Source organism: Micromonas commoda, chromosome 1 (assembly GCF_000090985.2).
Source record: "Micromonas commoda chromosome 1, complete sequence".
Classification (NCBI taxonomy): Eukaryota; Viridiplantae; Chlorophyta; class Mamiellophyceae; order Mamiellales; family Mamiellaceae; genus Micromonas; species Micromonas commoda.
In genome coordinates this window covers 95,350-119,337 of record NC_013038.1, presented here as the reverse complement: position 1 = coordinate 119,337, position 23,988 = coordinate 95,350, and the positions used below count along the sequence as shown (strand labels likewise).

General features: G+C 67.3%; 10 protein-coding genes across 10 annotated transcripts; 6 read left to right on the top strand and 4 right to left on the bottom strand.

The window, feature by feature from the left end:
• Window positions 1-435: 435 nt before the first annotated feature.
• MICPUN_54827 (predicted protein) lies at window positions 436-4,212 on the bottom strand (the record flags this gene model as incomplete). The annotated part of the gene is made up of 1 exon (XM_002506995.1): window positions 436-4,212. The coding sequence occupies one exon, from the start codon at window positions 4,210-4,212 to the stop codon at window positions 436-438; it is 3,777 nt and encodes a 1,258-aa protein (XP_002507041.1).
• Window positions 4,213-5,322: 1,110 nt separating this feature from the next.
• On the top strand, window positions 5,323-6,342 carry MICPUN_92703 (predicted protein). The gene is made up of 2 exons (XM_002507380.1): window positions 5,323-5,411; window positions 5,547-6,342. Exons 1-2 carry the CDS (start codon window positions 5,350-5,352, stop codon window positions 6,211-6,213), a joined length of 729 nt encoding a protein of 242 aa, XP_002507426.1. The 5' UTR covers window positions 5,323-5,349; the 3' UTR covers window positions 6,214-6,342.
• Window positions 6,343-6,354: 12 nt separating this feature from the next.
• MICPUN_77783 (predicted protein) lies at window positions 6,355-6,954 on the bottom strand (the record flags this gene model as incomplete). The annotated part of the gene is made up of 2 exons (XM_002506994.1): window positions 6,355-6,677; window positions 6,834-6,954. The coding sequence occupies 2 exons, from the start codon at window positions 6,952-6,954 to the stop codon at window positions 6,355-6,357; spliced, it is 444 nt and encodes a 147-aa protein (XP_002507040.1).
• A 998-nt stretch (window positions 6,955-7,952) lies between these two features.
• MICPUN_54824 (predicted protein) lies at window positions 7,953-9,092 on the top strand (the record flags this gene model as incomplete). Its single annotated transcript, XM_002507379.1, has 1 exon — window positions 7,953-9,092. One exon carries the CDS (start codon window positions 7,953-7,955, stop codon window positions 9,090-9,092), a length of 1,140 nt encoding a protein of 379 aa, XP_002507425.1.
• A 394-nt stretch (window positions 9,093-9,486) lies between these two features.
• Window positions 9,487-13,159, top strand: MICPUN_54823 (predicted protein; the record flags this gene model as incomplete). The annotated part of the gene is made up of 2 exons (XM_002507378.1): window positions 9,487-9,564; window positions 9,701-13,159. 2 exons carry the CDS (start codon window positions 9,487-9,489, stop codon window positions 13,157-13,159), a joined length of 3,537 nt encoding a protein of 1,178 aa, XP_002507424.1.
• A 4-nt stretch (window positions 13,160-13,163) lies between these two features.
• On the bottom strand, window positions 13,164-14,394 carry RPS13 (ribosomal protein S13, chloroplast precursor). Its single transcript, XM_002506993.1, has 3 exons — window positions 14,312-14,394; window positions 14,044-14,097; window positions 13,164-13,733 (listed from the first exon to the last, which is right to left on the bottom strand). Exons 1-3 carry the CDS (start codon window positions 14,387-14,389, stop codon window positions 13,335-13,337), a joined length of 531 nt encoding a protein of 176 aa, XP_002507039.1. The 5' UTR covers window positions 14,390-14,394; the 3' UTR covers window positions 13,164-13,334.
• Window positions 14,395-14,682: 288 nt separating this feature from the next.
• Window positions 14,683-16,840, top strand: MICPUN_54821 (glycosyltransferase family 47 protein; the record flags this gene model as incomplete). Its single annotated transcript, XM_002507377.1, has 2 exons — window positions 14,683-15,766; window positions 15,828-16,840. The coding sequence occupies 2 exons, from the start codon at window positions 14,683-14,685 to the stop codon at window positions 16,838-16,840; spliced, it is 2,097 nt and encodes a 698-aa protein (XP_002507423.1).
• Window positions 16,841-17,097: 257 nt separating this feature from the next.
• On the top strand, window positions 17,098-18,238 carry PDF (peptide deformylase, chloroplast precursor; the record flags this gene model as incomplete). The annotated part of the gene is made up of 2 exons (XM_002507376.1): window positions 17,098-17,652; window positions 18,020-18,238. The coding sequence occupies 2 exons, from the start codon at window positions 17,098-17,100 to the stop codon at window positions 18,236-18,238; spliced, it is 774 nt and encodes a 257-aa protein (XP_002507422.1).
• Window positions 18,239-18,379: 141 nt separating this feature from the next.
• On the bottom strand, window positions 18,380-19,402 carry MICPUN_98476 (predicted protein; the record flags this gene model as incomplete). Its single annotated transcript, XM_002506992.1, has 1 exon — window positions 18,380-19,402. The coding sequence occupies one exon, from the start codon at window positions 19,400-19,402 to the stop codon at window positions 18,380-18,382; it is 1,023 nt and encodes a 340-aa protein (XP_002507038.1).
• A 1,420-nt stretch (window positions 19,403-20,822) lies between these two features.
• MICPUN_98475 (predicted protein) lies at window positions 20,823-23,885 on the top strand (the record flags this gene model as incomplete). Its single annotated transcript, XM_002507375.1, has 1 exon — window positions 20,823-23,885. The coding sequence occupies one exon, from the start codon at window positions 20,823-20,825 to the stop codon at window positions 23,883-23,885; it is 3,063 nt and encodes a 1,020-aa protein (XP_002507421.1).
• Between the last annotated feature and the right edge of the window lie 103 nt (window positions 23,886-23,988).

The window sequence follows — 23,988 nt, the reverse complement described above, 5'->3', positions numbered from 1 at the left end:
CTCCCGCGCCCGCGCCCTAATTTATGAATGTTGCGCAACCCACATGATAATAACGAACCCTCGACCGCTCCAGCAGTGGTGGCGACCCGTCGCTGGAGCGTCATCATCGTCATTCATCGTCATTCGCTCTCGCGGGGGAAAGGGGGGGGGACTCGAGAACCTCGCGTCTCGTACGAAACATCGTCGTTATTCCGTGTGGGTTACTCGTTCTACGAAACAGATTTACTGATACACGGGCGCGCGCGCGCCCCTCGGGCCCCGGCCCGGTCACGACACAAAGTCCCCACGCCCGGCGGGCGGCTCGTCAATCGCCGATCGCGAATGAATTCAATTCGACGGCGGCGAGGAGGGGGAGCGCAGGACTCGATGGTCGTCTCCTCCTCGATCGCGTCATCCTCTGAAAAGAGGATGCTCGTCTCGTCTCGTCTCGTTCGTTCACGCCGCGACGCCCGTGGACAGGTCCTCGTCGTCCTCCTCGTCCTCGTCATCCGTCTGGTCGCCGTCGCGAAGAAGCGACTTGGACTTTTTAGCGCCGTTGGCCATCGGCGACTCGAGCGGCATCACGGCGACGACGGCGGGATCGTCGCTTCCGCCGATCGTCCGCGCGGCGCCGTCTCCGTCGACCGCGACCGCGACCGCGACGGGCGGGCCGCCCGCGTCATCCATCGGTCCGTCGCCGTCGCCGTCGTCTCCGGCTCTACCCCCGCCTCGGGCGCCCTCCTCTCGCGCGATCTCGCGTCCGAGCATGGCGCCGAGGGCGTCGTCTTCGCCGACCATGTCGTCGCCGTCGACGAGCATGCCGCCGTCCTCATCCTCATCCTCGTCAACCATGCGCGCATCGACCATCGTGGAGCCCATCGGGACCATGCCGCCGGTATCGACCATGCCGAAAAGTCCCCCGATGGACTCGTTGTTGGGTACGAGGTCCATGTCGTTACCGACGCCGACGACGTCGGCGTCGATGAGCTCCACGTCGTTCAGCCCCATCTGTGCCATGGGACCCAGAGCGCCGAAGCCGGTCGCCTCGCCGCCGAGGTTGGGCACGCTAACTCCCTGGTTCGCGCCGGCGCCCACCGCGTCCATGCCCCCGAGATCCGAATGAAACTGAGCGGCGACCCCGCGGTGGACCCCCTGCTGGTGGTGGACCCCGCGCTGGTGGCGGAGCCCGTGAGGGGGAAGTAGCCTCGCGTCCCCGCCGCCCGGCCGCGCCATCGTCAGCAGCCGCTGCAGCGTGCGCATCTCCTCCAGGAGCACGTCCCTCTCCCGCTCCGTCATCATCGCCGTGGGATGCACGGCGACGGCTTCGCCCCCCGAGTGAGCGCTCCTCGACTCCGCCGCCTGCAGCCGCCGGCGGAGGTGCTGCGACGCCGCGATGGCCAGAGGTACGACGCGCGTCTGGAGCGCGTCGAGCTTACGCGAGAGCGCGCCGAGCTGGTCGTCGGGGCCGAGGTCGAGCGTCGTGACGGGGCTACTCCCGGGACGAGCCGGGTCGGCGTCGGGCGAGGTCGAGTCCGGCTTGACGGTCCGGCCGAGTTTGACGCCCGCCCCGGCGGTGACGCGGTAGGAACCCCCGTGGACGACGTGGTGCGCCCGCTCGTTCCGGGCGCGGTGCCCCTCGGGCTTGGGAGGCGGCCAGGGAAGACCCGCGGCTTCCGCGGCGAGCCTCGCCTTGATCCCCTGCCCCTTCTTGTGCGATCGCTTGAACGGCTTGCCGTCGGGGCCGACGGCGGCGAGCTTGCGATTGGCGTGCCCGTGGCCGGGACCTTCGCGGTCGGCTGCTGAGCCCTTGTGCCTCTTGTGATGACCGCCTCCCTGCACGTGTGTGGTGTGACCGGCGGACGTTGGATAGTCTCCGACACCAACCGGGGGAACGAAGCCGCTCAACGAGCCGTCGACGGCGTCGTCGTCGAACACGAGCTCGAGCGGACGCTTCTCCCCGAGCCCCGCGGCTCCGAGAGGGTTCGAGCCGTCGACGGCGAGGTTCCCGTTCGACGCGTCTAACCGTCCGCCGTCGCTCCCGAACCCCCGCAGGAGCCCCGCGACCGGTCCGGCGCCGATACCCACCGGGGCGTCGAGGTCGGCGTTGAGGTCGAACGACTTTCCGCGACCCGTCGAAGACCGCTTCGGCTCGCGCCTCGACTGTTGACCCTGGCCGGCTTGGCCGACTTGGCCCGAGTTGGCGGCGCCGTCCGAGCCGCACAGCCCGAGGGATTCTCGCGTGCACACGCCGTCGAATCCATCCTCGGATCCCTTCCGGACGCCCTTCTCGTACGACGCCCTGGCCGACGAAAGCGCCCGGCTGTACGTCGCGGATTTTTTAGCGTTTGCCAAAACCGAGACGTACTCGCCGAACGGAACCAAGTCGTGCCGGTGCACCGCCGCGGCGGTGTCGTCGAAGAACTTGACGTGTCGCCAGCTGTGCGCGTCGCTCGCGGTGATCGGGCCCGCCTGCGCAGCCTCCGCGGAGTTGGCCCTGACGACGACGCCGGGCCACCACCCGTGTCCCTTGACCCGACCCCACACGTGCGTCTGCGGTTGGGGCCAGTTTGGCGCGAGCAGAGACACCACCTTCGCGGGCTTACCCGGGTTGGGAAGCGCGTACGAGTCGAGCTTGGGCGCGCCGGACCGCGCCGCCCTCGGTGGGACGGCGCGGTGGTGGGACTTCTCCGCCGACCGACCGCCGTCCGTCGAACCCCCGGTCGCCCCCGCGGTTCCCCGCGCGGCATCCGCGGTCGTCGCCGGCGCCGTGTATTTCGACTTTAGCGCCCCGCCCCCCGCCGCCGTCGCCGGCGCGCGCACCGCGGCGGCCGCCTCGTCGTCGCCCGGGCGGATCCACTCGATGCGTTCCGCGGCGAGCAACACCTCGCGCGGGGTGGCGCCGGCGCCGTCGACGTCGTAACGCACGGCGTGTTGGCCGTTTTTGGCGTTGAAACCCACAACCTTCGCGGCGTAAAAAGCGTTCGACTCGGGCCAAAAGACTCGAACGCGTCTGCCGATGGCCGACTCCCCGGGCGCCTCCGCCGCCACCTGCGCGCACACCGCGGAGGGGAGAAAGTCCAGAATCTTGGGCTTGGCGGCGCGGGAAGATTTTCTCACCCCCGTGGCGTCGATGAGAGAACCGCCGATGGAACCGAGCGCGCCCGCCTGGCCGCCGCCCGCCGCCGCTTGGGCCGCCGCCGCCGCCGCCGCCGCGGCTCGCCTCGCGTGACCGGCGGGTCCCGCGCCAGCCACCGCGCTTCCTTCGATGCCCATGCACCCCGCGATGCGCCGCCTCAGCCACTGGTTGTTGTTCGACGTGGTGGTGCGCCTGAACGCGGTTCGGAACGTCTCCTGCAGCTCGCGCTGGCCCATGGCGTGCAGCTCCCGCAGCCGACCGGCGTCGTCGGTTGATCGGAAGCACGCGACGCACGCGGCTCTCGCGCGCTCGTCCGCCTCGCTCAGCGGCGGCGAAGGCTTCTTCGCCATCACGGCGGTCGTGGGTTTGAGAATCGGATTGGAAGAATTCTCTGAGAGCTTCTGATGAACCGTCGTCGTCGTCGTCGTCAGTCCAAGCCTTTCGTCGTCGCCGCTGCTGACGCCGTCGCTGTTATCGTCGTTGTTGACAACTCCGGGGGCGACGCGGGGGACGTTTTGAACGGCATCGACCCCTCGGCACCCCTCGGCACCCCTCGGCACCCTCTCCTCGCCGACGACGTCCTCGTCGGAGGGGTCCCCCGACGACGGCCGGTCGAGGGCGCTGTTGGGCGAGTGCGGCGGGGTGGACCCCCCGGCCGGGTGGTGTTTGGGCTTCTTCGCGCCGCCGTCGTTGGCGATCATCGGGGTCGGGACCCCGCTCGCGGGCTCGGACGCGATGCCGCCGGCGTTCGAGTGTATCGGCGGCGAGGTCGCGTCGTTCGTCGGCCATCGAGCGACGGCCGCCGACGGGTTCGACGCTCCGCCGATGTTGGCGTTCCCCGCCTGCACCTGCGGGGGAGTGGACGCGGGGCGAGCGGGGGCGGGCACGGAGGCGCCGTCCTTGGCCATCGCGACGGCGTCCGGGGTGCGCTGGATCGGGTTCGCGGCGTCGCCAGCCTCCGTGGTATCGCTGCCGGAGTCGGAAGGGGACGGCGCGCGGCGGTCCGCGCCGGGGGTTGTTTCCGCCGGTTGGCGGATCTTGCCGGGCGCGGGCGGGTGTTGCACCGCGCGGCGGTCGTCCGCCACGGCGACCGTCATGGCGCGCGGACCGTCTGCGGATGAGGATGGGCGAGGATGCGGGCGGCGTGAGGTCAGCCGAACGCACGGAACGAATCGCGGGGTTGAAAAGCGCAGAGCACACGCTCCGAGGCGGACGCGCCTCTTCGGCACAAAAACGACGCGAGGAGACGCTGAGCGGGTGCGAGCAGCTCGTGACGAGGCAATTATGAGCCCCGGGTGGTTTGACGGCCGGTCCGGGGCGCGGCGGTGGACGTCGTGGGCGCGCGAGCGGGCCGAACGCGGTTCGACGATCACCGATGAACGCGTCGGCGCCGGCGTCGCCGCCGTATCCGGTCGAACGCGCCGGACAGAGGCGCGCGCAGGCCCGCGGGTATCGTCCCTTTTCCGCGTGAAAATTGCTTTTCTCGCGAGGAAAATTGCGCGTGCGAGATCCGAGGGGGTGCTGGAGGCGTGTGGCGGAACCGGAGCTTACCCGTTGCTTCCCACGCGGCCGCTCGAGTGCCGATCCGGATCGAGCGACGCGCCTTCCCTTCGCTTTCGATTCCGGACACGCGCGAACGATGCGAACGTCGTGCGCGTCTCGAGACTCTGACCCCGCGTGATAACACAGATCTGGCCCTTGTCAACTCTGGTTATTCCAAAACGAAACTCGTCGCGGCTGCGCGGGTGTGTCACTTTCGGAGTTTATTCCCAATCAGACTCGTCGCCTGTGCCGATCGGTGACTCACGCCGGCCCAATGGGACGTCCTCGACACCTCATCGAATCGGGGAAATATCGCCAAACCGGAATATTCGTATGGGTATTCTCTGTGTGTGATGCGCTTGCAGAGATATTTTGGCAAATCTGCCGAGTCATCCGGATCGGGCACCCCCGCTGCGATTCCAAACCGGGCCTTCGTTGTTCGACCAAACGACGGTTCGCAAACTGGCAGAGTGGCGCGGGAGATCGAAATAGGACGAAATAGCGCGGCTCCGCACATGCAAACAGTCATCCCGAGCTACTGGTAAGGTGTTATGACAAAACAAACCCAGCTTCGCGATCAATTTTGCTTCGCCCCCGCTGCTGCTGCTGATGGTCCTCCGCTGCCGGGACGGTGCTCGCCGATGTCACTTTTCTCCGCGCGCGCGCGCCTCGGCAACTCACCGGCGTTCACCATGGGGAAGAAATGGCTGCCGCTGGAATCCAATCCAGAGGTCATGGCGGACTTTGCGCACGCGTGAGTCTCGAAGCGTCGACGGGCGCCAGTCTCCCCCCCCCCGGCCAACCCCCCCCGCGCCCCGCGGCGCCCGCCGCAGCGGACATCCATCCGCCAGATCTCACCCGCCCCCCCTCCTCCCACCTTCCGCCGCAGCCTGGGCCTGCCGACGACGATCGGGTTCCACGACATCTTCGGCTTCGAACCCGACCTCCTCGCCATGGTCCCGCAGCCCGTGCACGCGATCCTCCTGCTCTTCCCCATCACCGAAGCCTCGGAGAAGGCCAGACGCGAACAATCATTGAACGCCGCGAACAACAACGACGCCGCTTCGCCAGCCGTCTCGCCAAACGTCTGGTTCACGCGACAGACGATCGGCAACGCGTGCGGCACCATCGGGGTGTTACACGCGGTGTCCAACACCCAACACGAGTACCCCATCGCGGACGACTCGTGGTTCGCGCGGTTCTTCGCCGCCACGCGAACGATGACCCCGGTCGAACGCGCCGCGCATCTCGAGGCTGACGATTCCCTCGAGCACGCGCACGCGGGGGCGGCGTCGAGCGCGTCAGCCTCCACGGCCGTGCCCGAGGCGGACGAGGAGGTGGACCTGCACTTCGTGGCGTTGGTCCACGTCGACGGGGGGTTGTACGAGCTGGACGGGCGCAAGGACGCGCCCGTGAGGCACGGCGACACGTCCGCCGAGTCGTTCCTCCTCGACGCGGGTGCGGTGGTGAAAAAGTTTGTGCAGATGGGCGGGGACTCGCTGAGCTTCAACGCCATCGCGATGGGTCCGAGCGCGGGGGGTGACGCGATGTTCTAGACAGCGCGGGGTGGGTGGCGGATCGAAAGAGACGGCGGCGACGGGTAGTGGAATCGATCGTTCAAGCGGCGCGGCTCGAGTCGATCCCCGTAGCAAACACTTTTAAAAGCGGCTCAAGTAGCAGCGCAACTCCACACATCCTCACGGGTACTCCGGCGCGTTCTCCGGGGGTTGCGGGAGCCTCCTGGAGCTCGGATGCTGCATCAGCATGTAGAGCGCGTTGAGGCAGTCCTCGATGGTGTTGCTCCTCCTCCAGGTGCTCAGCACCGGCAGCGACTTGCGCTCCACCAGCCCGGCGTCGGTGACGCACGGGAGGTTGACCCGCGTGCGAAACTTCACCGCGGGGGGCGCGTCGGGGTAGTTCTCGCCGCACTCGATCTGCAGCGAGTAGATGCGGGACTCGAACGGCGTGTTGTTCGGCCCGATGATGGTCCCGTTCCAGTTGACCATCATCACGTCCTCCTCTGCGTGGGGAGAGCGCGACGGCGGCGGGAGCGGGCGCGTCAGGGGGCGGGCGCCGCGATCGGAACGGGCGCGGGAGTCGGGCGGGCGGGAGACGAGGTCGCGAGTACGAGCGGGTGAGACTGGGACGGTGGCGGGTGGCGGAGGGGCGCGCGCACCCAGATCGGCCAGGCCGTAGGAGAGGTATCCGAAGGAACCCATGGCTTTCTCCCCCTTCTCCAGCTCCTCGAGGAGTCGGAAGTTGCGGGGCACGACCACGGTGTCGCCGGCGGCCGCCATCGCGTCCGCGCCCGGCGTCGCTTGTCTCTCCGCCGCGGCGATGAAATGAGTGACTGGTAGTGTGATGAGAGGCGGGAGGAGGGTTCAAATCCGGACGAGGTGCTTGATCCTCGGGGAAACACGTTTTTCACGATTGAACCACTCCACCCTGACTGTTTACGCATGCGCTTGTTAAACCCCAATTAGACATTTTAGGAAGCACTGAATGCCCGTTTATACAAACAAAGAACTACAGCACGCCGCGGTCTCTCAGTCGACCCTCGGGGGCAGCTTCGGCAGGCCGAGGCTCTCGAACTGCCTCGCGCAGTCTGCGTCGGTGGGAGGGGAACGGGAGGCGCGTGCGGTCAGCGACGGGTCGCGCCGGAAAGGCGGGCGAGGCGCGGGGGGACGGAGGCGCGACGAGGAACGGGGCTCGTCTCTCGAGTTTTCACCCCCAACAAAAATCCATCATCGTCGAGGGCGCGCGAGCGACGTACCGGTGTAAGCGGAGCCCAACGCGGCGCCGGCACCGAACGCCAGGGTCGCCGAGCGACTCCCCGCGCCGCCTGTTCGAATGGACGGGCGGAATCGCGCGTCAGATCGGTGTTTGCGTTGGGGAGGACGGGCGCGCGGGAGGGGGCGGGAGAGACGATGGGATGGGCGTGTTTTTTCTCGTGTCATGCGCGTCGCGGTGGGGTACGCACGGAAGAGGAGCAGTCCCGCGGCGCCGCCCGCTAGGCTTCCGTAGACCAGCCGACGCAGCGTGAGGTCGATCGCCGCCTCCCACTTGGCGTCCATGCTCAGCTCGGGCGGGCGGGTCGCCATGACGGACGCGCGCGCTCGAAGTGCGTCGGGAGACCGAGATCGGCCGCTCAGCCTCAGTCACGGGAAGCACTCGGTTTCCATAGTGCTACGGTCGGCTGCGTGCATTATTTTCCGCTTGTGCGGAAAAGTCGGGGCCGCACCGCCGCCGCCCTCGTTCGCGACAGCGCGCGTTCGGCACACGAGCCGCCGCCGCCATGCCCCCCCACGGGAGCGCCAAGAAGAAGAAGAAGGGCGGCCGCGACGGCAAGGACCGAGGGAAACGGTCCGGTCGCGGCGCGTCGCACCGGGGCGCCGACCATTCGCGCGGCGTCGGCGGCGGGAGCTCGCTGGAGAATCTCATCGACTCCGGTAACGAGCACCTCGCGATGGACCGGGTGCGGGAGGGACTCGCGGACCTTCGCCGGGCGTGCGCGCTCGTTCCCGACAGCGCGGACGCGTGGGACGCGTACGGCATCGCGTTGGCGGAGTTCGGCCCAAACCCCGACGACGCCGTCAAGGTGCTGAAGCGCGCCGCGCAGCTCTCGCCCGATCTGGGCTACGAGAAGTTCATGTACCTCGGCCAACTCCTGGACGACGGCGAGGCCGCGGCGACGTGCACGCGCCGCGGACTCGCGCTCATCGAGTATCAGGCGGCACACGGAGACGAGGACGCGTCGGAACGCATGTGCGGCGCGTGCTGCGCCCTCGCCGAGCAGCTCATGGCGATCGCCGACGACGTCGACGACGTCGCGGATGAATGCGACGCGCTGCTCAGACGGGCGGCGGAGGCGGATCGCGCGTCGGCCGAGCCGTTGCAGGTGCTGGCGTCGCTCCGGGTGCTGCAGGGCCGGAGCGACGAGGCGCTGGAGGCGCTCCGGCAGTCCATGGCCATTTGGCGCTCTGTGCGAAAAAGCACCACAGCTGGCAATGATGATGACGACACAGCTGGCGACGATGAAGATCGGGCGACGGAGTTTCAAGGGGAGTACGACGTGAGCTTCGAGTTCCGGTTCGAGTGCGCAAAGCTCCTTCTGGAGCTCGACGAGTCCACGGACGCCGCGATGGACGTGCTGGAGGAGCTCCTGGAGGAACGCGACGACGTCGCGGACGTGTGGCACCTCCTCGCGCTCGCCAACCACGGGTGCTGCGAGTTCGACCGAGCTCTGGAGATGCTGGACAGGGCGGAGTCGCTCTACGCGCGAGGCGGCGCGGGCGATGGGGGCGGGCCGGGGGAGGACGGGGAGACGGATGCTGACGGAGGGAACGGGACGGGGCTCGCGGATGGCGTCAAGGCGGACCTGGCGGAGCTGAGGAGCGCGATCGAGGAGAGCAAGGCGAGTTGGAACGGGGAGTGAATCGCGTGAATTTAATTACGCGGTATACCGTGAACTCGCGTTTCGTGGCGTGTGTAATCCAGTAAGAAAACTTTAGCTCGAGACGTGGTGATTCCATTTCTGGTGACCTTCACCGGGTTGGCAGTAATGGTAACGGAGCGAACGGAGCGGCTGTTTTTTTCTCGGTCTTCCCCCCCCGCTCGGGGCGCAGTCGCGCGCGGCGCGCGGTGACGTCGTGGTCGAGCGTCGACCGTCGCGTGGACCAGTGGAATCGTCGAGGCGCGAACCCGACGCCGACGCCCTCGTTCGCGGCGCGCGGTCACCGGCGACGCTCGGGCGACGCTAGGGAGGAGGCCCCGAAAAAGGAAAGGCATCCGTCGGGGCAGAGTTTGACCGTCGCCGAACGCAAGACGAGATGGGCGGGGGCAGCCAGCGCGGAGATTCCTCCGGCGGCGGCGTGATGCCCGGCGTCGTGATGATGACCGAGCTCCAGGTGCGCGCGCGTTCGAACGGCCCTCGGTCGCCCGGTCCCGCCGCCTCCCCTTCCGCCCAACTCGGCGCGCGTCTCCCTCCGTGACCCGCGCTCACCCCGTTTTCCCCCCACCCCCAATCCCCTTCCCCGCCCGCAGTCCCGCATGAGCAAGAAGATCTCGCAGCTCGCGCGCGTCATCCACCACCTCAACGACCGCGGCGACGACAACCCCTCGTCGCCCCACACCGGCGGGATTCGAACCTCCGACCTCGGAGACCTCGTCACCGTCGCCGACCGCTACGACACCGAGACGGAGCAGATCCTCGCCGACGCCGCCGCCAAGGTTCAGAGCTTTCACCGCGCATGCGCGAGGAAAGAGGAGGCGGCGGGGCTGGCGCACGCGGTCAACGCGCTGCGCTCGGAGCACGAGGCTGCCTTGGCATCGAAGGATCGCGAGATGGCGAAGCTTCGGGAATCCAACGCTAAGGCGCTCGCAGAGGAAAGGGAAAGATTCGCCAACGTCAAGTTCGCGATGGACGAGTTAAAACAAAGCTCGAAGACCACGATCGCGTCCCTCGAGTCCAAACTGGCGACAGCGTGCGCGAATGCGGCCAAGGCGTCGGACGGGGTTCCCGCGCTCATGGCGGCGCACGCGCGCGAACTCGATCAAGTTCGCGCGGAACATGCCGAGGAGATTAATAATTTGACGAAGAATCACGCCAAGGAAACGGAAGCACAGCTGTCCGCGGTACGTCAAGAAGCGGAGGAGGCGATGAAAGACCTGCGCGCGGCGGTGACGGACGCGAGCTCGCGCGTGAAACGGGGCGAGTCGGAGTTGGCGAAGATGCGCCGGGACGTCGAGGCGCGCGACGCGGAGATTGAAAACCTCCGAACGCGATTGGATTCGGAGAAGACGCGCGCCGACAGCTGTGAACGCAAATGCGGAGACTTGGCACAAAAAGGAGAGGCGGAGCGCCGGAACCTGATGGACGCCATGCGCGATTCGTACGACCGCGAACGCGCCGCGCTCGAGGCGGACAAGGCGAGTGTAGAGGCGGACAAGGCGAGCGTAGAGGGGGAGTTGTCGCGACTGAGGAACGAGTCGGCGGAGGCGTCCGCGGCTCGGGTGGCGGCGGAGCGCGAGACGACGACGCGGCTCGTCGCCGAGCGCGAATCGCTCAAGACGGCGCTCGGCGTCACGGAGGCGAAGCTCGCGGACGCCGAGCGACGAATAATAACCGCCTTGGCTCGCGCGGCGGATGCGGAATCGACCAATCAGCGCTTGACGCGTGTCGCCGAGAGCCAATCGAACGAGCTCGAGCGGTCCCTCATCGAACGCGCCGCATCGGACGCCGCGTTGAGGGACGCCGAGTCTAAGACGGCGGCGCTCGAGCGGTCGTTCGCGGAGGACACGGCTGCGTTGCGTTCCGAGTTGGCAAAGGAAAAAACGGCCAAAACGGAAACTCTCGCTCGTCTCGAAACGCTCGAAACGCTCGAAACGGCCAACGAAACGCTCGCGGCGAAACTCCGCGACGCGGAGAAGGCTTACGAGGTGGCGGTCGCGTCGCACCGCGGGGGTGCGTCGGCGGAAGAGGCGGAGGAGCTCCGTCGACGGCTCGTGAATTCCGCGGCGAACATAGCCGAGCTCGAGGCGAACGCGACACAGCTGGCGGCGGAGTTGGCAAACGCTCGGTCCGAGGCGGAGGCTTCCGCGCGAAAGGAGCACGAGCAGCGGTTCGCGGCGCTGCGAGCCGAGCACTCGAAGAAGCTCGACGCCGAACGCCGACGCTTCGACTCCCTCGTGGAGGCGTCCACCAAGGAGGCTACCGATCGACTTCGGCGCGAGACGGAGGCGCTGCGAGCTAAAGAGGCGGAGACGAAGGTTAGGCACGACGACGCGATTCGGGGGTGCGTCCAGGAAGGGGACAAACGCGTCGCCAAGGCGTTGGAGGAGGGCCAACGCGTGCGCAACGACCTGAAGATGCAAATCGCCGAACTGTCCAAGTTGCTCGCCGACGAGCGCGACGGGGCGCTCAAATCGCACGAGGAAAAGCTGGCGCTGATCAACGACGTCGCTCGAGCTAAACGCGCCGCGGACGAGGCGAACGAACGTCGCGAGGCGATGGAACGCTCGCACGGCGCGAAGGAAACGGAGCTCGCGGAGAAGGAGAACGCGATGCGACGCGCGGCGGAGCTCGCGAGGCGAAACCAGGGCGAGGTGGTCGCGCAGTGCGAGCGTTTGCGAGACGAGCTTCGCGCGGCGGGGGAAAACGCTCGGGAAAACGCTCGCGTCGCGGAGGAACGCCTCGCGAGGGAACTGAAACGTCGCGACGAGGAGTGGACGCGTCGCGCGGCGGATCTCATCCAGGAGCGATGCGACGCCCTCTCAGAGGCGCACGCGGACGCGGAGCGCTCAGCCGTCGAAGCCGCCTTGGCGGACGCGGAGACCAAATGTCAAACGCGACTCGACGCGTTGAATGAATCGCACGAAAGGCAAATTGCGGCGATGGCGGCGTCGATGGACGCCGAGCGCGTTCGTCTCGAGGCGGCTGCGACGAACGCGATGTCCGAGCTCGCGGCGGCGCGGGAAGGGGAGAAGGAGGCGATCACCGAGCTCCGAGCGCTTCACGAATCTCGCGTGAAGAAACTCGAGGCGGACGCGGCGGCTACAATCGCCGAGCTGACATCGAAGCACGCCTCGGCGCGCGACGAGTGCGACGCACTTCACGCCGCGGAGTTGGCGCACGCGGTGGAACACCACGAGCGTTCGATGTCCGCGGCGGCCGACAAGGCGGAGAAGGCGCTCTGGGACTTACGGGTGGATTTAGAAACGGCGCACGCGACCGTCGTCGACGAGTGGCGCAAGAGGCACGAGGACGACGTTGCGCGACTCGTCGCCGAGCGGTGGAAGCAGCTCGGAGATTTGAAGGAGAAGCTCGGCGGCGAGCACGTCGCGGAGCTGGCGCGTGTGCGACGCGAGTGGGAATCGAGGGAGGAGGAACTGCGTGAGGCCTTTCACGCGAGCTGCGCCGCCGCCGCGGAACTGGCAAATGAAAAGGCGGCGTTGACCGCCGACGCCCAATCGGACGCTCGCACGATCGAGGACCTTCGCCAGAGGCTGGACGCCACCGAAGCCGCGGCGGCGGAGAACGCGGAGCGCATGGCGCGCGAACGGTCCGAGTCGGAGTCGGAGCGCCGACGCGTCTTCGAGTCGGACCTAGCGAGTTTACGGGCGGAGCACGAAGCTACGATGACGAGGCTTTCGTCGGAGGCGTCCACCGTCGAGCAGACGCTTCGCGAGTCGGTGCAGGAGTGGACGGTAAAATACGAGTCTCTCGCGGCGCGGTTCGAGGCGCGCGAAAGCCGCGAGGAGGACATCGCGCGAATCGCGTGCCTGGAACGCGCGGTGGCGGAGAAGGAGAACGAGGTGATCGAGTGGCGGGGGCACTCGGAACAAACGAGGCTCGAGCTGCGGAACCGCGAGGGGACGTTCACGCAGGCTGCGTTCGGCAACGGCGCGGCGACGTTGAAGCCGGACGCGGGGGGGGTGATGGACTGGATGTTGGGGGGTAAGAAGGACAAGGCCAGGTCCGGGCGGAGGACGCTCAAGTTTTAGGGAGGACGTCGAGTGTGTTTTTTGTCATCAATCAGATAAAAACGCTCAGCAACCAAAACCCGCCTCTTTACAAAGAATCACGTCGTCGAGGGGATTGCGCATCCCGCGTCGAAACGGCGAAAATTGAGAGGACAGAAACGATCGATCCTCTCATCACGTACGGACCGCCGGTCCCTTACTTCTTCTTGCCGGCGACGGTCTTGACCTTGCCCTTGCGAGTTCGCGCGTTGGTCTTGGTGCGCTGTCCCCTCACGGGCAGCCCCCTGATGTGGCGTCTGCCGCGGTAGCACTGAATCTCCTTCAGCCTCTTGATGTTGAGCATGTTGAAGCGACGCAGGTCACCCTCGATCATGTAGGTGTCAACCTCCGCGCGAAGGATCGTGAGCTCCTCCTCCTCAAACTCGCGAACGCGCTTGTTCTCCAGGCCCGTCTTGGCCATGATCTTCTTGGCGGTGGTGTTGCCAATGCCGTAGACGTAGGTGAGCGCGATCTCAGCCTTTTTGTTGTTGGGGATCTCCACACCCGCGACGCGCGCCGCGCGAACCTGAAGCTCACCGCGCTTCACACCGCCGACCTGTTCGTGAAGAAATTGGGAAATTCGGTCGTCGGTAAGCGACGCGCTCGCGTGACGGGCGAATGAGACGAGTGGATAAAAGGAGATTGGGGGGGTGCATCGTCGAGGGAACTCGCGGCGCGCGCGCGGCGGTGCGACGCGGAGCCTCGGGCGCGAGCATCGTGCCATCGCGATCTTTACGATGGTCACGCACACCCGATCGCGGTCCCTGGTCCTCGCGTCACGCGCGCGGCGCGGCGCGTCTCGACGAGCGCGCGGTGGGAAAGAAACCCCAGGTTTTTGGTGGTGAAAAGCCGTGCGGAGCGCGCACCTTCCAGCCCTGGACGGTCACACCCTGACCCACGAAGGAGGACGCCTTGGCCGACTGCGACGGTGAGAGGGGATGATACAGTCAGTGAATGAGTCGCGCGGCGGCCGAGGGATCGGACGCGACGCTCGCGTGATGCGGGGGCGGCGCCCTCCGGTCGCGTCACCCGTGGCAAAAATCTCCGCCACGAGCACGCACAGCCGAGGGGTTAGGGCTTATCGCGGAACCCCGGCCCGGCGCATTCCTATCCGAAACTCGCGCGAGAGCGCACCTTGGCGGAGGCGGCCTTGGGAGCCGAGGTCGCCGGGGCGACCTGCATCATGTTGAAGCTAGCGCAGAGGGACTGCATCGTCGTGGTGGCGGCTATCTCACGCGCGAGTCGCTATGGGCCTTCAGCGGGAGACCGTCGTCGGGCGGAGAGCTCTATCCAGACCAGGCAGGTGACGTCTCACTTTTTCCAGTCATCGACCGCGTCTTTTCGGGGGCTCGCCTCCTGACTCTTCCATCAGTCAGGAATTTCGCCAAATACCAACACTTTCAACACTAAAGTACACACGATGTTAACGGCAAAACGATGGAAGTTCCGATAATTCGCAATTTGGGAAACTTTTCTGGGATGTTCCCGCTCACTTTTTTGAAAAAATGGCCCCTCGTCTTCTCTGTTGGTTCCGACGTGCCACCCAGCCTCGGTTCTCCCGCCACGAGTTGTGGCCAACGGTTGCACAAGTAATAACACTTTTGGCCACCCCGAGGATGGCGTCGTCCGAGGCGACCGTCGTCGTCGAGGACGACGACGACCCTCGCGGGGTGCGAAAGATGAAGCGCGGCGGGTCGTGGGTGCGCCGCTCGCTGTCCGCCGGCAGTTTGCTGAACATCCTCAGCGGCGCCCTCGCCCCCCCCCGCGACAGGTCCCCGCCCCGGAAGCGGCACAAAAGGACGTTCGCCAGATCTCAGAGCTCCGTCGCTTCGTTGCCGGTGGTGGAGGCGGCGCCCGCGCCCGCGGCCGGCGCGTCGTCGCTCTTCGTCAGGGCGGCGCTCGCGCTCGCGCTCGCGCTTCTCGCGGTATCAGCGGCGCTCGCGCTCGCGTCCGGCGCGACCGGTCCGTCCCTCGCGTCCGCTCTCCTCCCGCACGGCGTCCGCGCAACCGCGGAGACGTGGGCGATGAAGCTCCAGTGGGACGCCGCCGCGCTCGCGTCGTCGTGGCGCGCGCTCCCCGAGGCGGTGGCGAACGACGCGACACACAGAGACGAGTACGGACTGCTGACGTTCGATTCGCAGTGCGCCGCGCTGAGGGAACGCGGTCGGGACCCGCGTTGGCCGCTGCGCGATCCGTCGGCGGGCATAAACGACGGCTTGGACGGCCTCGGATTTGACTCCGCGGCACAGCTGTGCGACGCGATGGCGTCGTTGCCGAACACCCTGCGGATGTACACGCACCCTCTCGGCGAAACGGAAAAGCGACGGTACCGTACGGCCCGCATGGCGCCCACGTTTAACCGCGGCTACGACGTGGAGGAACACGTGTTGCGCAATCTCGGCCCGAACGGGCCATTCGCCGAGCCCGACCCGGCCGAGGCTAACGCGTTCCTCATTCCGGCGGCGCCGTACCTCGAGCGCGTCGCCGCGTTCCCAAACAGCGGCCGCGACGCCATGGCGGCCAACGTGGCGAATCTCGTGGCGCGTCTCAAGAGAGAGGACGCGAAGGCGTGGCGCGCAGCCGAGCCCGGTGAGTTTATTTTAATATTTGTATGGGCAATTTGACTGATGACGTGGTTTTTTATTCACAGGATGCGGCCGGATCTTCGTCTCGGCGCACGACACGGGGACGTACGCGGCTCGTTTAACGGACACAGCTGTGCGCGACCGGGCGGTGTTCATCGTGGCCAACGCGGACGTCACGTCGGACGCGGACGTTACTAAAGACGTTACTAAAACCCCCCCGATACCGCCGCGAAACGTCGAGTCGCGAATGGCCACGGGCAAAGACGTCTCGGCGGTGTGCTCGCTGTCGTATCACCTCCCGCGCGACGCGGTGGCGTTGGGCGCGATGCGTCCGGTGTTCCTCGACGATGATATCGGCACCCACCCAGATGGGGATGTTGGGGATGTTGGGGATGTCGGGGACGAAAAGTCGGCACCCGGGGATGTTGGGGACGAGAGGCCGATCGAGATGTCGTTCCGCGGCACCCTTCGCGGCGGGGTTCGCGAGCGCATCCTCGGCCACTACCTCTCCGTGGGGAAATCGCGTAATTGGGACCTGCGATCGGACGGGCAGGTGTCGCCGAGTCGGTACATGCGCCTGATGCGTGACTCCAAGTTCTGCCTCCACGTCCGCGGCACGAGGGTGCAGTCGCCGCGGCTCATCGAGGGCATGCTCTTCGGATGCGTGCCCGTGATCGTCGCCGACGGGTACGTACCGCCCCTCTCGTGGCTCTTCGACTGGTCCAAGTTCAGCGTTCGTTTACCGGAGGTCGAGCACGAGCGTTTGCCGGAGGTGCTTCAAGGAGTGGACTGGGCGACGCTGCAAGCGAACCTGCGACGCGTCGCGCCCTTCTTCGTCTATCACCGGACTCCGATTCCCGGCGACGCGCTGTGGACGACGGCGCTGGCGGCGCAGAGGCAGATTGAACGCGGCGACGCGTGCAAAGGCGGTGAGACGGAGGCTGGACGCTCTGCGGTCGCGGGTTCGATCCCCGGCGGGGGCGGGGAGCGGGGCGCGGGTGGTGCGGACCGCGGTTCGCGGCGGGTGAGGAGGTTTGGTCGACGGTTGATGGGGCGACGGATGGCGGGGGAGGACTGAAATTCGGTGTTAACCCCAAACTGTTCCAAAAATGTACCAAAACGTAACACGAGCTCCAGTCGTGCGCGGGACGCCTCTGCTCTATTTCCGGCTCTGCTCCGCCGCCGCCGCTTTTTCGTATGGCGGACTGGTCAGATTTCGCCACCAAATTAGTCTACCCGACGAGAGTATCAGGCGGCACGATTATCAACCCTCGCGGCCACATCCCCACGCCAGGGGCTCACCGCCGTCTTCGACGAGCTTCGACTCTCGACGTCATGTCCGCATCCATCGTCTCGCGTCCCTGCCTCGCGGCGGCGGCCGCGTCCCGTGCGCGCCTCGTCTCTAGGGCGGCGCGCGCCTCGACCGCGTCGTCGTCGTCCAACGACAAGCTCCACGCCCGGGCCCATCCGATCCAGGTCCGCGGGCTCGCGCAGATCGCCCGCGCCAAGAAGGGCGGGTTCATGGCCGAGATGGAGGAGGCCAAGGCGGAGGAATCCGGCGCCAAGGTCGAGTTCACCCTGCCCCTCGCCATCCAGAAGTACCCCCACGCGTCGCTGCGAAACGACAACAAGATCGTCGGCGTCTTCGACTCCGACCTCGAGAAACTCGCGCAGGCGATGTTCAAGATCATGTACGACACCGAAGGCGTCGGTCTGGCCGCCCCACAGGTTGGCGTGAACTACAGGATGATGGTGTACAACGAGGCTGGCGAGCCCGGACGGGGGAAGGAGGTGGTGTTGGTCAATCCCAAGATCGTCAAATTCTCAAAGACGAAGGACCTGTTCGAAGAGGGGTGCCTGAGCTTCCCGAAGATCTACGCCGACGTGGAGGTGCGTCCGCGCTTCGAATTCCCCACCCTCGTTCCTTTCCTTTCTTTATCCTTTTCGCCCCCCGGCGGCGCGCGCGCGCGCGTGCGCGAGAGAGAGCCGGTGAGCGCAAACAACAATATACGCTATTCCCAGCGCGTCCGCGCGGGTGCCGACGAGCCTTTGAGCAACCAACCCGTGAGGCTCTCTCATCGCAGCATGCTGCCAGCGCACGCGCACGACCGGGACAGTCGGTTCAGGGTTGTTTACGGTCAAACCCGAACCCGCCGCCCGACGCCGCCTCTCTCCGGGCTCTCTTTTGACCGATCCTTTCGCTCCTCGCGCTCACTCTGTGACATCCCCCCCGCTTCTTCGTCGCGTGTTCCCTCAGAGACCCACCAGCGTGCAGGTGGAGGCGCAGAACCTGCGGGGCAAGAAGTTCAAGATGACCCTCGACGGCTTCGAGGCCAGGGTGTTTCAGCACGAGTACGACCACCTCGACGGGGTGCTGTTTCACGACAGGATGACGGACGAGGTTCGGGGTACGGTTCAGGGCGAGCTCGACGCCCTGATCGAAGCGCACCCGGCGAACGAACCCAAGGGCGTGTGATACGTGAGTCTCGGCGCAAAGTTAGTTTCGATTGTGATGAGGGACATTATAAAGCGATTGTGATGAGGGATTCTCCTCGTCCTTCGTCTCTCGTCGTACGTGGCTCGTTAATAGCCCGTCGATTCGTTCGTTTGTCAGATTTCATCGGTGAGATTTTTCGGTGAGGGCCCTCGCGGCGACGAAGAGCGCGAGCGCCACGAGCGCCGCGTGAAACGTCCGCAAAAATTCTCTGTCCAACACGAAGCCAAACACGGAGATGCCGAGTTTGTTGTCCCGGAACGAACCCACCGCGGCGTGCCTCGCCGCGAAGGCTTCGACCGCCCGCTCGTGTTCCACCGCCCGCTCGTGAACGACGCGCTCGTGAACCCGCGAATCGGACGCCGCGCACAGCTGTGCGGTGATCCTCGCGTGGCGCTCGGATAGGTACGAGCCGCTCTTTTGCATCCTGTGCGTCGCCAGCGTGGCGGCGCGCAGGTTCAGCGCCGTTCCCCACGCGTGCGTCAATAGCCTCAGCGCGCTCGGCACCGCGCTTCTCAGCGCCCGCTTAAGATCGCGCCGATCGACGTCGGATGACACGTCGGATGACACGTCGGATGACACGTCGGATGACACGTTGGATGACACGTCAGCGTCTCCGTCCCCGTGACGTCCATGAACGGACACCGCGTAGAGCGAAGCGGCGAAGCACTCGCCGAGGCACGCGAGGGTGGTGACGACGAGGAACATCCGGTACGAGTGCGCTATTCTTCGAACGAGCGCGCGGAGCGCGGCGTGCTCCTCGACGATCGCCCCGACGTCCGAGCGACGGCGGTCCACGTCATCCACGTCCATGTCGTCCACTTCGTCCTCTTCGTCGTCCTCTTCGTCGTCGTCGTCGTCCTCCGCTTCCGCGTCGTCGCCGCCGCCGCCGCCGAGATTTTGAATCATGACGAACAGCGAGTTCAACCGAAGCAGCGTCAGAGCGCACGCCACCCGGAACAGCGCGCACGTCAGCGCGAACGACGCGGCGGCAAAGACGTCCGAGCCGACGTCCGCCGCGAATCGTCCGAGCGACCAGAACCGTCGCACTGATGAAATCGGACGTTCAACGAAACCCTTATTACCCTCCAACTCGCGAACAAACAAACTCCGAGCCGAGACGGACGCGGTGGCGATCCGCGCCATCGCGTAAGGCGCGAGCAGCATCCGCCACTCCCGCGCGGTGCGCGTCCGCGCGATCCTCGCGTAGGCGGCGTGGACCGCGGCGCGAACTCGGCGCGGCGCGAACCCGGCGTTCGCGTCGGCCAGGAACGCGGTGGACGCGAGCCGATTGTCGTTCGAACAATCGGAAGTTCGAACAATCGGAGATCCGCACAGCGTCGCCTGAAGCGTCCAGTGCGACGCGACGAGCGCGACGAGTTTCAAAGCCACCGAAGCCCTCGTCAATCCGCGGAGGAGTCTCGCACCGGACGCGGACGACGATTCGGCGTTAGATGAGCCGTTAGATGAGCCGTTAGATGAGCCGTTACAGTCGTCGCGCCGGTCCGCGCCCGCTTCGGCGCCGGAGACGAGGGACAAAACGGGAACCGCGACACCGAACAGTAAGACGGACGCGACGCGACAAACGTCCGCGACGGTTCGTGTCGGGAACCCGAACCGTCGTCGTCGTCGCCGTCGCGACGGAACGGACGGGGGGATCAGCGGGCGGCTTCCTTCGTCCGCGGCGGTGACCCACGGCGGCGGCGGCGGCGGGGGCGGGGCCGGAGGCGGGGTGTCTTCCTCGTCGTCGGCCTCCTCGCCGTCGCTCGCGCTCGGGCCGCCGCGATCGTCCGGCACGACGCACATGACGCACCGGAGTAGCGACGCGAGCGTCGCCGCCGCCGCGCGTTCTTCGTCGGCGCCGAGGGGGGTCGTTCGGGCGGGCGCGGGCGCGCGACGAGTCCTTCGGGCGAGCACAGCTGTGCCGCCGTCCTTGGCGAAGAGCGGGTTGGGCGACCAGACGCGCGGCGATGCGCCGTCGTTCTCGGCGTCGTCGTCGTCGCCGCCATCGTCGTCGTCTTCGTCGTTCGATGGGTCGATGCGCAGCCCCTTCTTCGCGGTCGTCCCGTCGAAGCTCAGGTCGAGGACGTCGAGCCAGCTGGCTGGGGAGTGGAAGGTGGCTGCGCGCGCGTGCGTCCCGCGGGCGGCGGGCGCGGCGGGGCGCCGCCGCGGCGGCGACGCGGGTCGCGATCGAGATCCCCCGCCGCCGCCGCCGCCGCCGCCCGCGGGGAGCACGCGCTCCATGGCGCGTTCGCCTGAGGATGGAGAAGGGGGCGCGGTGGGGTCACGGGGGGGTTTGAGAAGGGCTGGGCGAGAAGGGCGACCGCGCGAGCGCGCACCGAGGAGCGCGCGGAGATCGTCCGACGCCGAGACGCGCCGAGTCACGGCGACGGTGTTGCGACGGGGGATACGCGCGCGCGGCGGCGGCGCGTCGCGGTCCGTCATCTCCGCCCTCGCCGCGTCAACCCCCGCCGAGCCGACTGCTCGAGCAGCAGAGGCAAACAACGACCGGGTAGAAGAAAAGTTCACAACGAGCCGGGCAAGTTTTTTTTGAACCGCAGTGCCAATGGGCGCGCCGGTGACGTCGGCCACGGCCGCTCGCGCGTCCGCGCTGCGCGCCGCGCTGGATCGCAACAAGCGCGCGTGCGATGGCGTCGTCAACCTCGTCTCGTCCACCGACGCGCAGCTGGGAGAGCTCCGCGGCATCGTCGGCCCGATAAACGCTCGCACCGCGGATCTGGACCGCGCGCTGAGGAACCTCGACGTCGTCGGAGAGGAGACGGGCGCGTGGCTGGCGCGCATCGACAGCTGCAGACGCGCGGATCACGCGCTTCAAGACGCCGAGCGCCGGCGGGTCATCGACGACCCGCGCGCGTGGATCGCCCGGCTGGACGAGCTCGCCGACGCGGAGGCGTTCTTCGCGGAGAGGTGCGCATCGGGGGGTGCCCACGTTGACGGGACGGGCGGGGGGGGCGGGCGACGCCGGGCGACGCCGGGCGCGGAGAACGCGAGGGCTCGCGCGCGCGAACTCCTCGCGAGATGCATAGCCCGCACGGAGGGCGAGTTCGCGAGCGCGATGCGCGCGCACGAGACGCGCGCCGTGGGCATCGCGCACAGACCCGACGCGCCGAGGGCGCTCGCATCCATGAGGACCCTCTCCGGCGACGCGGCGGAACTCCTCGACGCGACGATCGACGACGAGCATCGCGGGAACATCCCACCGGACGTTTCGTCCCCGACTTCTCGAGCCAGCCGCGCGGAGGTCCACCGCGCCGCCCTCCTCGACGTCGACCCCGGCCTCGTCGCCCTCGCAACCCACCTCTTAAAAACAACAAGCGGAAAAACGCCCCGGGGCGACGAGAACTCTGGTATCGATGGGTTGGAGGTAAACACCCGCGCCGCGTGCATCGCGCTGTACGTGGACGCGAGGACCGACGCGTGCGTGGACGCGACGAACCGAGACGGCCTCGCGCGGCTTCGCGCGGAGACGAAGACGTCGGCGGCGGCACAGCTGGCGACGCGTTTTGGATCCGACGGTTCGATTGACGCGAATACCGGCGACCGCGGCGGGGTTCGATCCGGCGACCTCGCGGTTCGGGGCGGTTCGGCCGGGCGGTTCGGCGTCGGCGACGGCGGCACGTGGGTCGATCGAGTCGCGAGGTGGCGCGACGTCGTGAGGAACGCCGTGGCGAGGTGGGAGCTGGAGCCGGAGCTGGCCGCGGCGGTGCTGGGAGGAGGAGGGGGAGGATGGGGAGGGGGAGGGGGATGGGGAGGAGGAACACGAGAGTTCGCGGACGACGCCGTGGCGAGCGCGAGCGATGAGGTGCTCGAGCGGGCGGCGAGGCACGCGCTGGGGTGGCTCGACGAGCTCGTCGCCCGACCCGCCCACCCCGCCGACGACGACGACGACGCGCGAACAGACGAAAAAACGCGCTCCCTCGATTCGGGTGGAACCGGCGGCGGTCGCGGCAAATTCGGGTCCCGCGGGGACCTGTGGACGATGGCGAAGCAGTTCGCCTTACCCGGGGTTCGATCCGGCGACGTCGCGAACGCGGCGCCGGCGCCTTTACCGTCCGGATACGGAGACGACGACCCGAACGAACCCGGAAACGATCCCGAGCGAGTGTTCGGCTGCCTCGACGCTCGCGCCGCCCTCCTCGAGCTCCTCCCCGCCGTCGAAGGGATACGCGGCGCGGACTCATCCGCGGCGCGGCTGTGGCGGCGCGCGGCGTCGAGGGCGGCGGAGGGCGCTCGAGCGTCGGCCTTGGCGTTACCGAGCCAAGTCGCTCGGGAGGGTCGGCGGCTTCGGGGTTGGGCGGACGGGACGGCGGCGGCGAGCGCGGGGTTCGAACCGGTGACCTTCGAGACGCGCGCGTTCGCGCTCACCGTCTGCGACTACTGCGCGAGGCTCGCGGCGAGGCCGGACGCGACGGGCGTGCTCTTCCCTCCCGCGGATTCGAATGAGGCTTCGAATGAGCCAACGAATGAGACGACGTCGGCGTTAAGTTTATTCGAGAAGAGCGCGGTTGGCGGGACCCAGGAGGTTTCGCTCGAGGCCGTTACGACGACCGTTACATCGACCGTTACGACCGACAGGAGAGTCAGCGTCGCGTCGAGAGACTCGGACGGCATCCTGGACTTCACCGACGACGACGACGACGACGTGACGGACGAGAACGAACGCGAGCAGGAGGCGGGATCGGCGAGTTCGAGTTCGAGCCCGAGCCCGAGCCCGGGCCTCGTCCCGGAGGGCGGGACCGACGCGGGCGTCTCCGACGTCGCGGGTTCGAACCCGCGAGGGACCGCCGAGCTCGGATTTCTCCTCGCCCGCGCCCTCGACGCGGTTGCGTCGTCCCTGGAGGACGACGACGTACGGGCGATCAGTCGGGAAAACGTCGACAAAGAGGCGTTGGAAGACGCGGTGGCGAAAATCTCGGGCCAAAACACGATGCTGGCCAAGGTGTCGGGAGCGATGGCGGCGTCGGGAAAGAGAGCCGCGAGCAGCGCGAGGCGCGCGGCGGGGAAGACGACCGTTACATCGACCGTTACATCTACCGTTACATCGACCGTTACGTCGACTGTTCAACACGTTCAACACGTTCGGACGTTTCGCCCCGCGCTGGGCGCGGTTCGATGCGCCGTCGCCGCGACGGTGGTGACGGCTGGCGTGATGAACCCCCGAAACGAGGGTTTACTCGCCGCCCTGGACCGGCGTTGGCCCACCGACGCCAGGTCGCGCGTGCGTTCGTACGGCGAGGCCGCGGTGCGGCTCGCGTGGGGCCCCCCTTTGCTCGCGATGGCTCCGGACGCGGGCCCGGACCCTTCCGCTGGGATGACGGATAAGCAGCGGCGGCGGGTGAAGGACCTGTGGTGCGTGGTGAACGACCGCGCGGACGCGGCTGAGGGCGCGGTGCGGGCGGGTTTGGCCTGGCGGGTGCCGTCGGCGACGGTTCGTGTCCTCCGCGAGGCGTCGGTTGGAATCGTCGGACGAGCGTATGACAATTTTCACGCGAGATACGCCGAGAGCGGATTCACGCGGAGGCACCCGGAGAAGTACGTCAAACGGACGCCGGAGGAGTTTGAACACCTGCTGCGCTCGATGCTGGCGTCGACGGACGACGACGAGTGACTCGACGTTTTGTTTTGTTCGGACGAGCGACGCGTGATGTTATAACTCACTCTTCATCCGTCGCATTCTCTCGACGGACCCGCTAATAAGACTCGGCTACCGG

Bases quoted from the DNA above. Each gene is read 5' to 3' on its own strand.
- MICPUN_92703 (XM_002507380.1), top strand. From the start codon at position 5,350: ATGGGGAAGAAATGGCTGCCGCTGGAATCCAATCCAGAGGTCATGGCG. The intron at 5,412-5,546 runs GTGAGTCTCGAA...CTTCCGCCGCAG, and splicing joins ATGGCGGACTTTGCGCACGC to CCTGGGCCTGCCGACGACGA.
- RPS13 (XM_002506993.1), bottom strand. From the start codon at position 14,389: ATGCAGTCCCTCTGCGCTAGCTTCAACATGATGCAGGTCGCCCCGGCG. The intron at 14,098-14,311 runs GTGCGCTCTCGC...TCACCGTCGCAG, and splicing joins CCAAGGCCGCCTCCGCCAAG to TCGGCCAAGGCGTCCTCCTT. The intron at 13,734-14,043 runs GTGCGCGCTCCG...CTTCACGAACAG, and splicing joins TGACCGTCCAGGGCTGGAAG to GTCGGCGGTGTGAAGCGCGG.